Raw genomic sequence first — 13,380 nt, 5'->3', positions numbered from 1 at the left:
CCTCCACCTCTTTCCCTGCCTTCATCTTGCCACCTGCCTCTCTGTCTCCATTCTCTGGAGGCCAGAGTAGTCTCTGGCCTGTGTGAGGCTTCTCTCACCTGGCTGCCCCTTTGTCTGAGTCCAGATTGTTAATAGTCAGGTGTGTTCGTCCCACTGCCCACTCCATCACCTACATGCACACCTGTGGGCTTGGGGTAGTGGGGTCCATGGACCAGAATGCAGGATTTTAGAGCTGCCATTTCTCAAGCTTCTCTGATGTGCCTGGCACACTGATAAGCATTTTAGGTACATTATTTAATCACCACCTGCATCTTGTGGCATAGGATTATATATATTTTCATGTGAGGACAGTGGCTCAGAGAGATCGAAATTTGGCCCATGGTTACATAGTTTCAAAAGGGCACAGAGATACATCGAGGGACTAGAGAGGCCCCTGAGGAAAGGACTTTGGATTTCCACAAAGTCCGGAGTTGGTCACAAGCTCAGCCTGGCTTTTCCCACTTCACCCTGTGGTCTCAGATGTGCCAGACCCATGATGAGTCCCCTCAGATACATAGAGGCACTCTGCTAGACACGGAGTAAACCAGGATCTGGATTCTCTCTGCTTACACACCTAGCCAGAATTTGAACCCAGGCCTCCCATCAGAGGCTGAATTCTTAAACTACTAAAGCATGCATTGCCAAAGAACCAAAAACGTGTAGATCTTTCTACATTGACTGGGGCTGAGTTTCCCTTTGGGAAAACTCTCCCTGCCCTACAACAGCTCTGTGAGGAGGCAAGAACAAACTGGGGTGCTAGGTACTTCTGCAGGGTCCAAGGTAGGCAGTGTGGCTCCTTGAGCCTGGGGCCTGAATCTCAGAAGTGATGCCCTAGGCCAGCACCCAGCCATGTGGATGGGTACATAGTCCTTGTCTCCAGGGAGCTCTAGGCCTTTTGGACAGAAGTGCCACTTTGGGTGCCAAGGCAGCCAACCATTCCTATGGGGTGGGAACCCCTGATGGTCTCCAAAGGTAGCTCTGTTTCACCTGCTCTGAGCTGGCTGCTCTTGCATCAGCATCTTCCAGGTTCTAACCCACACTCTTCTGGTCTCCTTCGGGATCTCGTCCCGTCAGTTTTTCCCTCTGTAGGTCTCTTCTCTCCACCAGGTGACTTAAGGTTTTTGTCTCAGATGGTCCCTGAAGCTCTCAACCCATCCCCCCACCACTGTTCTCTGAAGGATGCCAAAGTTACCCACTACTTTTCAGATCTCCTGTGTGGTGCTGCACTAGTGGCTGACCTTTTGTACAGGGTACCAGCTCTCCATGGTCCCCACATGTTCTGGTACTTCCTGTTACTGGGGCCAAGTGTCAGGTTTCCTTCATCAAGGAGCTTTCCAGGTTGTTCTTACACTAGCCTACATCATTCATTTCCATTCCCTTTGGAGTGCCCGAATCTAATCAGACCAGTTGGTGTTTGCATTTCCTCTCCAGCAGCAATGGGAAGAAGATGGGCCCTGTCCTGTAGGGGTCCCAGGAGGTTGAGGTCCCTTTATGAGCCTGGTCTGGGGTCTGTCCCTATTGCAGACAGGCTCTAGGAGGTCCCGTGACTTTGGAGAAGTGATTTATGTCCAAGAATAAATCCTTTTCTCTCACACAAGAATCCTCTGATGCCAGGAGTCCTAACAGCTAGAAACAAAGGCCTGTGAAGATTCGCTCTGATTTTGGGGGTGCATCACAGGGTAGGTCCTCAGAAAGCATCCTTCACGTGCTAGCGGAATGCTGTAGAGCAAAAGAATGAATAAAGCAAGGTCACTCCTAAGCTGGACCTTGAAAGGTGAATAGAAGTGATTTCTGCAACTGAGAAAATCACTCAGTTTTGACCTTCCAACCACCATCACCACACGTACCTGTACCCCCAATGGAATATTAGAGGCGGGGGGAGGGGGAACTGGGAGGCGGGGAGCCCAAGTGACCCACCTGCTGGCACTGAGGCTGAGGGGAGCAGGGGTCTGGGGCTCCGGGCTTCTGGAGATGAATGGGGGTAGGGGTGTTGATGGGGTTCTGAGAGGCTAGGGAGGGTCTGAGAGGCTAGGGGTGGCTTGGAGGAAGAGTGCAGTGCTCTGAGAAGTTAAGACTCTGAGATGCGTAGGTCCCTGAGGAGTGGGATGCTCTGAGACATGGGAGCCTATGAGGAAGAGTGGGGGCTGTGGGGGGATTGGCTCTGAGAAGTGAGGTCCCTGAGGAGTGGGGACTCTTGAGATGTGCGGGCTCTCTGAGAAGGGAGCGCTCTAAGGACGTGTGCGGTGTAAAGTGTCTCAGAGTAGGAACGGTTGAGGGAGGTGGAGATGTGGGAGATGGGGTTTCTGAAGCAGAGCAAAGCCGGCCTTGCCCTCTCCGGCTGGAGGAGGGTAGGGGTAGAAAGCGCCGTTGCCTCAGCAACCCCCAACAGGGTCCTAGGCAGGAGGGGCTGTTAGGGGCCTGCCTGTGGGCGAGGCACAGCGGCCCGCTCGGCGGCGGTTGGCTGACGGAGATGGTAGGGCGTGTCCCTGGGCGGGGCGCGGTCGCCTGGCTGGCGGCGGTTGGCCGTGGGCGGAGGGGGGCGGGGCCCGGGGCGCGCGTGGTGCGCGCACAGACGGCGGCGGTTGGCTACGACGTCCGCGCGAGCTCTCCAGGCTCGGCTGCTCCTTGGTTGAGCGCTCGCCAGGCCTCGCCGCTCATGGGCGCCCCGTGCTGCCGCCCCCCTGCCCCGCGCCGCTCACCGCCCCGGCCCCCACCGGGCTCCGACACGGACGACGTCCTGCAGATCATGGCCATCACCGACCAGAGCCTGGACGAGGCGCAGGCCAGGTGCTGGCGCGGGCTCGGCGGGGGCCACCCAAAGTCGCTTCAGTGAAGGGGGCGGGTCGAGGGGCCAGGGCCGGGGCGGCTGGGGGCGTGAGGGGTGAGGAGGGTGCAGGGTGAGAGATAGGGTGGTGAGTCTGGGCGGAGAGGGAGAGGGCAGATCGGGGGCGGGGGGTTTGAGGAGGACTGAAGCGGGGTTCTGAGGCCAAAGGGATGTTTGGGGTTAAAATGGAACGGATTGAAAGGGGGCTTACGGCGCTAAGCTGTGGGTGCTGGGTTTTAGGAGCTCATCTTGGGGTGAGAGGGATGGGTTTAAGGGGAGTTTGTGGATGGAGAGGTTTATGGTGAAAGGTGGTTTCAGGGTTTATGGATGTAAGGGGGAAGAGGAGTGTTGGGGGGTGTAAGGGCTGAGAGATGGGTGCACACGGGATTTGTGAAGGATGGACAACTAAATGGATCAGTGGTATGTATGAGGCTGGGAAGTTCTGGGGGCAGGTAATGGAGAATGAGTTGTGGGAAATGGGACTTGGGAATGAAGAGATGGTGTGATTTGATTCGGGAAGCATCCACAAAAAAGGTTAGTGGGGGGAGCTGGAGGGGGACAGAGGACCCCCTTTTTTATTAATTTGGCGAATATTTATTAGACACTGTGCGGGGCACGGAGCTGGGTGCTGACGTAGTCACTGATCTCAAGCTTATGGTTTGAGGGAGAGAAAGTAAGTAGCAAAACTAAGTATAAGTTGTGCTAAAAGCTGTAAGTAAAGAGATGGCAAGCTGTGGGAAGCCAGGAGAGGGCACAACACCTTCAGAGGCCCGAAGGTGGGAAAGGGCAGGAAGAATGTAGAGCCAGGGACGGAAAGTCCCCAGTACAGCAGAGAGTCTGGAACCAGGATCACATGGAGCCAAGTCTCAGGAAAGAGTTTGGATTTTATTTCAGTTGCAGTGGGAAAATCACAGTGGTTTTAAGACCACTGTCCCACTTAACCTCCACCCACTATTTGTCAGTGAGCCAGGATTGGTAAAATGTGCTTCACAAGGCAGCCCATTGTATTTGGGGCCTGCTTGAATTATTAGAAGGTAGCAAAGCACAGAATGACGTCCTTTTGGAGGATGAGGTCTTGTTGAATGGGACTTGTTTGGGGGTAAGGGATGGTCCCTGTGGATGGGACCAGGGTGTAGTGGTGTGGACTGTGCAGTGCCTAGAACCTTCTAGTGAGGAGGGGTTACAAAGCCAGGTGAACAGCAGCCCCAGGAAAGGAGGAGGCAAGTAAAAGGTGGATATGGCAGGCATTTACTCTTCAAACTTTCTTGCCTTTGCTTCTTGTGGAATGTCGACTCTTTCCACAGTTTCATGGCCTCTATCTGGAAAGTTAAGAGTGTCACACACACATAACCCCACCGCACACCACTGGAGCATTGTGCTAGGTGCTACAGAAACCAAGATGGCTAAGATGTTCTCTACCCTTTCAGAGCTCATTCAGAAGGAAGGTGTGTGGAAGACTTAACTCATGAACAGTCATCATAATAGGTGTGTGCTGAGTAGAGGTAATTCCTGGCACAAAAGAGCTGGGCCGGGAGAGGGTGCCCTTCTGTGATGCCTTCTCCACTAAGCCAGTGTGAGAGCAAGGGCATTGTACTTTCCTTTGTATTCCCAGGGCTGTGCACAATGCCTGGCACCTAGCGTTCAGCAAAGTTTTGTGGCACTTAGATTGTGGAAGGATTGGTAGGAGCTAGGGAAGGGGGAAAACGGGCTCTTCACACCCAGGAACCACAGAAGCAGTGCTTTGGGTGCTTGTGGAGCTACCTGTGTTCCTTCTGTTCTAGGCCAGGAGCTGCTTAAGGAGCGAACTCTGCTCAGATGTGGCCTTCCTCAGGCATGTGTCACCCTGCACTGCCCCAAGGCTACTACTTTTTTCTTGTAACAATCTCTTGAGATTCTAGACTCCCCTAGGTAGGCTTAGAATGGAATGCAGTCAGTCACCTCTTCTTGCTGTTCTCAAAGAGAGTCATTTTTCTTTTAAGGCTAAGAAACTGAGCAGGGGGTCATTACACTTGCCTTACAACGTAGCTGTTAGGTAGCTGATTCCTGGTTTCTTCCTGAGGTAGAAAGATCCCTGGAGCTTTTATTTTGAGACTTTGGAAGCTTCACATCTGCCCCACTCCTTGTGTAGCCTTTAGATAAATTCAAGGCCCTAAAAGTCACCGAAGTCCAGACACCAATCTTCAGTCCTCAAGTGGGCGTGCCACTTACTCCACTCTGGAGAAAACACAGCTTGGGTGGGTCTTTTCCTCATAGTAAACCTTGCTGCCTGGTAGATTATCAGCTTGGGCAGGGAAGCAGATTGTGTCTTTCCTGATCAGCCAACTGGGTGAGGCCTTTGTCTTCACTGGCCTTTGGCTTCACTTCAGCTGGTGAGGTCTTTCTGACCCTGCCCTCTCTCTGAAACAAGAGAGAACGGTTTCATCTCTGTGCGCTGCCGACCCCTTAAGAGCCCCTGGAGTCAATTTAGCTCAACTGGCTAGCAAGAAAAGAATTTTTCATCTCAGATTTGAGGCCTTCTCAACCTGCTTTGTCACCATGTGCTTAAAGAAGGGAAGCACACCTACTCTCCTTAAACCTGGATTCTTTCTTACACCTTTCTACGTTATTAGGAAGGCAGCTCCACATACTTGAGTGTAATTCATTTTGTTATTATAGCTGAATAATCTTCAAATAGTGAACTGTGTATTGTTCTTCCTTCTGGCTACACGGATAGTAGAGGGACACTGGGGAGTTTGGAATGCTCTGTCTTGGTTGAAATTCAGCCTACGTCAGCTGGAAATTTCCTGTGTGATAGGTAACTAGTCTTCTTGAATGATCTTCTGAACTTCTTTGGTGACACCCTGAGCTTTTCCTAGAGAGGGACAGTTTTGTGTTTTCTGAGTTGGATCTTTCACTGATCACGTTCTCATTCATTTCTTATATGGGACCAGGAAGGCAGGAAATTTTCTCTTGTTTGCCAAGGATTTTCTGAGTATGTCACTCTATCATGTGTAGCCTTAGTTTTTATAATAATAAATTTTACACACATTGAAGTTTACATAGATTTGTTTCCCTTGCTTCTTTTGAATACCTTTATGAAGGGTTTATAAGGTTATGAGACTAGGGTTGAGGACTCCTCTGTCAGGACTCTGAGGTTCCAAAGTTCTTCCCCCCTCCCAGAGTTGTTAACCAGTGTTTGAATCATTGGCCCCTTTGAAAATCTGGTGCAATCTCTGGGTCCCCTCCTAACCATGCCCCCCGACAGTGTGCTTGTGTACCACACCTTTGAGAATCCTCAGGCCTCAGGTGTCCTGGGGCCTGGAAGCTGCCCCTCGTCAGTGGTGGACTCACTTTTTTGTCTAGTCGTGAGATTCCTAACAAGTCATTGTGAAAACTCTAGAGCTGGGAAGGCTGAGGGGTGAGTTTTGGAAACCTGATTTTAAAAGGAAGCAGAACGGTCAACAGTGTCGTCCTGGAGACCTGGGCTCCAGACCTAATGTTCTGGAAGAGGCAGCTGAAGAGGACTGGCCCTTCAAGTCATTCTGCATGTTGGAACAACAGGTGGGTTGTGCTGCCAGATGGGCAGATTTAGCTGTTGTGGTCAGTTCTTGACCTTTTGCTTGCAAGGGCATGAAGATGCTCTAGAGAGCTACACTGTCCAGTGAGGTAGCCACTTGCCATGTGTCTCTGTAAATTAAAATGAATTAAAATAAACATTCAGGGGACTTCCCTGGTGGTGCAGTGTTTAAGAATCCGCCTGCCAATGCAGAGGACAGGGGTTTGATCCCTGTTCCAGGAAGATCCCACATGCTGCGGAGCAACTAAGACTGTACGCCACAACTACTGAGCCTGCGCTATAGAGCCCGCGAGCCACAACTACTGAAGCCCACATGCCCTAGAGCCTGTGCGCCACAATAACTGAGCCCACGCACCGCTACTGAAGCCCATGCTCTCTAGGGCCACTTGCCTCAACTACTGAGCCCGCGTGCTGCAACTACTGAAGCCCGCACGCCTAGAGCCTGTGCTCCGCAGCTAAAGAAGTCACAGCGGGCTTCCCTGGTGGCGCAGTGGTTGGGAGTCCGCCTGCCGATGCGGGGGATGCAGATTCGTGCCCCGGTCCGGGAGGATCCCACATGCCACGGAGCGGCTGGGCCCGTGGGCCATGGCCGCTGAGCCTGCGCGTCCGGAGCCTGTGCTCCGCAACAGGAGAGGCCACAACAGTGAGAGGCCCGCGTACTGCAAAAAAAAAAAAAAAAAAAAAAAAAGAAGTCACAGCAGTGAGAAGCCCACTCACCAAAACGAAGAGCAGCCCCTGTTCACCACAACTAGAGAAAGCCCGCGTGCAGCAACAAAGACCCAACGCAGCCACAAATAAATAAATTAATTAAATTAAACATTCAGGGACTTCCCTGGTGGTCCAGTGGGTAAGACTCTGCACTCCGAATGCAGGGGGCCCGGGTTCAATCCCTGGTCAGGGAACTAGATCCTGCATGCATGGCGCAACTAAGAAGTCCGCTTTCCACAGCTAAAGATCCTGCATGCCGCAACGAAGATCCCGCATGCCGCAGCTAAGACGGGTCAAACTAAGACACAGCCTAAGTAAATAAAGAAAGAAAGAAATGTTTTAAAAAAATAAAATTAAATCAAACATTTCATTCCTCAGTCACACTAGCTACCTCTCAAGTGCTCAGTAGCCATGTGTGGCTAGTGACTACCATATTAATGCAGGTAGAGAACATTTCCATCATTGCAGAAAATTCTGGACAGCAGTGTTCTAGAGCAATGCTTCTCTTAGCTGGACCTTTAGCAGATCTCTGCAGAAATCTTATTGCACAGGTTCTGATGTAGCAGGTCTCAGTGGGGCCCAAGAGTCCACATTTCTAACCACCTCCCAAGGGTGCCAATGCCGCTGATCTCAGACCACACTTGGAGAGGTCGGACTCTCAAGAGTAGAGATGATAGTGTGTCATTTATTTCAATTTTCATGAATCATTTTACCTAGTAGATGGTTAATCTGACAAATGGAAATTATTTTTGAGCCTAAGTTGTGTTTGTGGGCATAAGGGATTTTAACTTAATCACAAGGGTCACATATTAGCATTGTTTTGCCTGCTTAATGTAGAAAGAAAATTAGAAATGAACAAATAAAAATCAGAAAACAGTTGATTTTTTTTTTCTCTAGATGAAACATTTGATCTGGGGCCATGGGACCTTGTTGTTTCAGGATCTGTTTACATTTTCAGTCTAAGGAAATCAAGTTTTAGAAGTCCCAGGGTTGTTTCTATATTTCCTTTATATGGTCTATAAAACCATAGCTCAACTTTGTGTTAGTTTGTAGAACTTGAGTGTAATAGAAAATGATCATTGGGGAATGATAATAAGGTTTTTAGGGCAAACAAACTTTACATATAACGAATAAAACTATGATGGAGAATGGTCACTATTATACATGTGTTAAGAGTAAGCTATATGGCATATGCGGTGGTGAACCTGAAACTAAAAAGAGTATATTTAGAGGTTGGCCTTTGGGCAACATAACAGATACTGTAATTAGGGCCTCCATAGCTTTCCTTAGGAAGAAAAGATTTCTCTCAACTTTTTTTAAATTTGACTTTTACATATATGACTTGTTAGGTATTTTCTACTAGTCAAAATTTGCATGACTTTCTTCATTCCTCCAGTATTTCTGCAGACTTTACCTGGAATATGGATTAAATTCCGAATATTAAAAGGAGATGATGACATAAGTTTGACTATCCTTAAAACTTACTCAAATGGCAAGGCATGTACTGTCAAGTGAATGGTGTGCCCCTCGTCTTAGTACCTCTGGGATACTAAATATGGAAACACAGACCTCTAGAAGTATGTACATTAATGCATGTCAGAAAGCATTGAGCTTTCAGCACACCCATCAAAGAATGCAAGGGGTCAGAAGAGGAATTTATGGTTTGGAATTTCCTAAAGCCAGATAGCATTAGCATGAGAGGATCTATTTCCAAAGCCGGGAAGTAAAATTTCAGAGCTGAAATTTTCTTTTTCATCACCCTTAAGGAGGTTCTGTAGATACCAGTCAACTTGGTGCCTGGCAGTCTATGTTCTTAGACTGCTTGCAGGTTTTAGCTCTGCTCCTGGGTTAATATGCTTAGCTTGGCTTTGTCTAGTGCCAGAGGAAAGTCTTGCTGTCCTTGGTGTGCTTTTCCTAAGAGTTGGATTTTGTTGAATTTTATTTTATTTTATTTTATTTTACTTTTTGCTGCATTGGGTCTTCATTACTGCATGCGGGCTTTCTCTAGTTGCATTGAGCAGGGACTACTCTTCATTGCGGTGCGTGGTCTTCTCATTGCAGTGGCTTCTCTTGCGGAGCACAGGCTTTAGGCACGTGGGCTTCAGTAGTTGTGGCACGCGGGCTCAGTAGTTGTGGCTCACAGGCTTAGTTGCTCCGCAGCATGTGGGATCTTCCCAGACCAGGGATCGAACCCATCTCCCCTGCATTGGCAGGCAGATCCTTAACCACTGCACCACCAGGGAAGTCCCAATTTTGTTGGTTTTAAAACAATTTCCTGAAGCTATCTAGGATCACAGCAAAATCCCTTTTTTTTGCTGTACATGGGCCTCTCACCGTTGTGGCCTCTCCCATTGTGGAGCACAGGCTCCAGACACGCAGGCTCAGCGGCCATGGCTCATGGGCCCAGCCGCTCCGTGGCATGTGGGATCTTCCCAGACCGGGGCACGAACCCACGTCCCCTACATCAGCAGGCGGACTCTCAACCACTGCGCCACCAGGGAAGCCCCATCATCCTTTTTGATTGTCTCTCTTGTCATGATGCACTATTAAACCCCTTAATATTTTCCCTTCATTCCTAGAGTGGATGAGTGCCCTGTGTGGTCTCGGCCCTAGAACCGAGACCAAAAAGAGGGGCCCGCAGCCGAGCCCTGTGTGCCTCTGGCTTCTGCTCCCTTCTTTGGCTGTGGAACCTATCAGTTCTCACCCTAGTTTTTGATTCTCCATTTGCCCCACTTAAGTCTAGAGACGTCAGAGCTCTGCTTTCAAACTCTTCGTTTCTACTCTGCTAGTGTCACATCTCTAGCCTCTACCTTTCCTTCAGTTCAGTTCAACAAATCTTTGCTCAGTTAGTGTGCCAAGTATGTTGCTGGCCTGGAAGTTCTGAAATGAGTAAGTTGAGGCCTTCATCATGCCCGGGCCAGGAGTGGTAAATGCTTTAAACGGGAGAAAGGAGGGAGTAAGAAATCCAGGCCAGGACAGGCCAACCCATTAGAGTCTTGGACTAGACAGAGGGGTAGGACCTCCCCAAGTCTGGAGGAGGGAGAAGGTCAGCAGGACTCCGGTGAAGAGCCTCGAATGCCTTGCCAAGTGGTTTGAGTGTTTTGGAGAAGGCAGTGAGAAGCCATTTCACCTTTTGCTCGGGAGAGAGATTTTCATCTCTCTGTGGTTTTGAATAAGAAATTTAACAGTAGTGTTGATTGTGATCAATCCATGGGCAAATTAGGAAATAAGGACATCATAATGAGATTTTCACAGACTTAAATTTTATTGCATTTAAAGGTTGCACTTTCATTCAAGTCCTTCAGAGTTTTTCTTGTGTTGTATTAAATAATTTTCCTCGTTTCCTGTTGCCAAAACTGCCTCCTGATCCAAGGCTTCATTTTGCTAAAATAACTGTAATAATTTCTATGGTTGAATTTGGGTATCAGTACGTATTCTCAACCCCCATTTACTTAGCCGTTTTTGTTTCATTGTCTGTAGGTTTGCTTTTAGAATGACTCTACAGATGATTGATGGTACCCACAACGGTTTGATTCTTCCCAGTTTTACTTTTACAAAGAAGCTTATTTTAAAATGCCAGAGCATCTGTCTCCTGGGCTGCATTCCTTTCTGGAGCTTGGCATCCTCTGTGAATTTCTAGGTTTTCCATCAAGATTTTATTTCCTCAGGGTAGGAAACATGTCTTCTAATTTTTGTTCTTTACCTAGGTCTGTCTCCAGGAGGTGCATAATATTGTTGACTGGATTTGTCAGCTAAAACAATCCTTCTAGAAATGAGAATAATTAAGGGGATTTGATTTCATCTTTTGTTGAGGTATTAGAATCATTGTCGCTCTCAGGGAAGCTTTTTCAAGAAGTATCTTATTCTAAAGGATAAGATCTCTGAATATATCTCTAAATCAAATTCCTCAGTAATTTAAAGTGATACCTTGCTCAGGAAATAAGTCAGATAGAAAAAGACAAATAGTGTATGTTTTCACTAATACGTGAAATCTAAAAAATGAAACAAGCAAACAGAAAAGAAATCTCACAGATACAGAGAACAAACTAGTGGTTGCCAGAGGGGAGAGGGCTGGGGGAGAGGCTAAATAGGTGAAGGGGGTTAAAAGGTACAAACTACTAGGTATAAAATAAGTAAGTTACAAGGATGTAATGTACAGCACAGGGAATATAGTCAATATTTTATAATAACTTTGGAGTATAAGCTAAACAAATATTGAATTACTGTGGTGCACACCTGAAACTAATGTAACGTAAGTCAACTATACTTCAGTAAAAAGTAAGTAAATAAATAAATACCTCCAAAATAAATAAATATAATAATACCTTGTTCAGGAAAGCAGATTTTCCCATAATTTGGAAAAGTAAATTACAGCTAAAATTAGAAGCTACAGTAGTACACTGTTGGTAGAAGCCAGGATGTGACTTACGTTCTATTCATTCCCACATTCCTTTCTCCTTATACAGTGACCGGTATATACTAGTGCCTCAATAAATGTTTGTCCTATAAATATTGAATAAGTGGGGTTGGAGGATGATAAAGCTGTATACTTTCATTTTCTGGCATGATTCTGTGTGACTCTCAATAGTTTTGTTACAGATTGGTTTTGTTTAGCATTGGTTTTAAAAGGATATTCGCAGATTTGTTTTTTCATTTAGATTATCCTCGGAAGTTTCTTTTATTTATTTAAAAGATTTATGATTTCTCATTCATTTGAATTTTGCTTCTTCATAAACATTAACATTTTGTTTTGTTTTAATGCAGATACTTGGTTGCATAGAACATGTCATGTACTTGCTAAAGGTGCGAGCACAGACCTTCTTTTTCTCCCCACAGTCCCCATTCACTGCCTTACAATCTGTTCAGTTATCTCAGCTATCTGTCGCTATGTAACAAATTACCACAAACCTAACAGCTTAAAACAGTTAAAACTGATCTCAGTTTCCACAGGCAGGAATCTGGGCACAGCTGAGCTGGGTCCTCTGCTCAGGGTCTCACAAGGCTTCGGTCAAGGTGTTGGCTGATCTGTGTTCCTATCTGAAGCTCAGGATCATCTTCCAGTCTCGTAGGGTTGTTGGCAGAACCGTTGCTTGCAGTTGCAGGACTGAAGTTCTTGTTTTCTTGCTGGCTATCAGCTGGGGGTCTGCTCTCAGCTTCAAGAGGCTGCCTGCGGTTCCCCATTACCGACCCTCTCACAGCATGGCAGCTGGCTTCAAGGCCAGCAGGTGACGTTCCCCAGTCCACTAAGGTGGAGTCATAATGTAAGAGACTATATACCATCACTTTTGCCAGACTATATACCATCACTTTTGCCACTTTGCAAGTCACAGATTCTGCCCAATCTCAAGGAGACAGGATTATACTCAATGGGAGTCACCTTAGGATGTGTCTGTCACAGAAATTAGTTCATCCCCTTTGATGAATGATGTAGTCTGTCGTACTTTATGTAATCACTGATGGTTTGCTGTCAGCCGCTTGATCACCTCTAGGCCAAGAACATGCTTAAAGGTTAGACATTTGTTTACTTTTCATAATAAACCACAAAAACATTCTGTGAAGTTACTTTGTATTCATTCAAAGGTGCTTTATACTGTGTCTAAAGTAAGATGTTTTATAGGCAGGAAACTGACCTGGGAATAATCATTCCTGGAATCCCCTTTAAGAAGCAGAGCAGCCGGCTTCATTCTCTTTCCTTGTATTCTTTTTTAAATTTATTTCTTTATTTATTATTTATTTTTGGTTGCATTGGGTCTTTGTTGCTGCGCATGGGCTTTCTCTAGTTGCGGTGAGTGGGTGGCTACTCTTTGTTGCAGTGCACAGGCTTCTCAATGCCGTGGCTTCTCTTGCTGAGGAGCACGGGCTCTAGGCATGCGGGCTTCAGTAGTTGTGGCACATGGGCTCAGTAGTTGTGGCTCGCAGGTTTAGTTGCTCTGCAGCACGTGGGATCTTCCTGGACCAGGGCTCGAACCCGTGTCCCCTGCATTGGCAGATGGATTCTTAACCACTGTGCCACCAGGGAAGCGGGGCAGGGGTGTGTGGGTGTGGGGGGTGTGTGTAGGCATCTTGACTGGTGCTGAGAGTTAGATAAAAGAGGTATTGGGAGTGTGGCCTTTGGATTTGAGTTTGCATATGAAAGGCACGCTCTCAGGCAAGTTGTTTGCTATATCTGGATTTAGTTAGCCCTGGGAAGAGCAGTCTGTCCTTGCCTCAGGATGTCAAAGCATCATAAAAGATAGAAAATTTTAAACATGAT

General features: G+C 47.4%; 1 protein-coding gene and 1 non-coding gene across 2 annotated transcripts in view; both read left to right on the top strand.

Moving 5' to 3' along the window:
* Positions 1-2,509: 2,509 nt before the first annotated feature.
* The window catches only part of PBX4 (PBX homeobox 4), a 38,572-nt gene continuing 27,701 nt past the window's right edge, over positions 2,510-13,380 (top strand). The window contains 1 exon segment of the mRNA XM_007461115.1: positions 2,510-2,826. Coding sequence (XP_007461177.1) covers positions 2,510-2,826 — 317 coding nt within the window.
* TRNAR-CCG (transfer RNA arginine (anticodon CCG)) lies at positions 7,249-7,321 on the top strand. Its single transcript has one exon. It is a non-coding gene; the product is annotated as a tRNA-Arg (tRNA).

This window comes from Lipotes vexillifer, unplaced genomic scaffold (genome assembly GCF_000442215.2).
Source record: "Lipotes vexillifer unplaced genomic scaffold, Lipotes_vexillifer_v1.1 scaffold469, whole genome shotgun sequence".
NCBI lineage: Eukaryota > Metazoa > Chordata > Mammalia > Artiodactyla > Lipotidae > Lipotes > Lipotes vexillifer.
The sequence above is the reverse complement of the archived record's forward strand: the minus strand, read 5'-3'. Positions and strand labels throughout refer to the sequence as shown.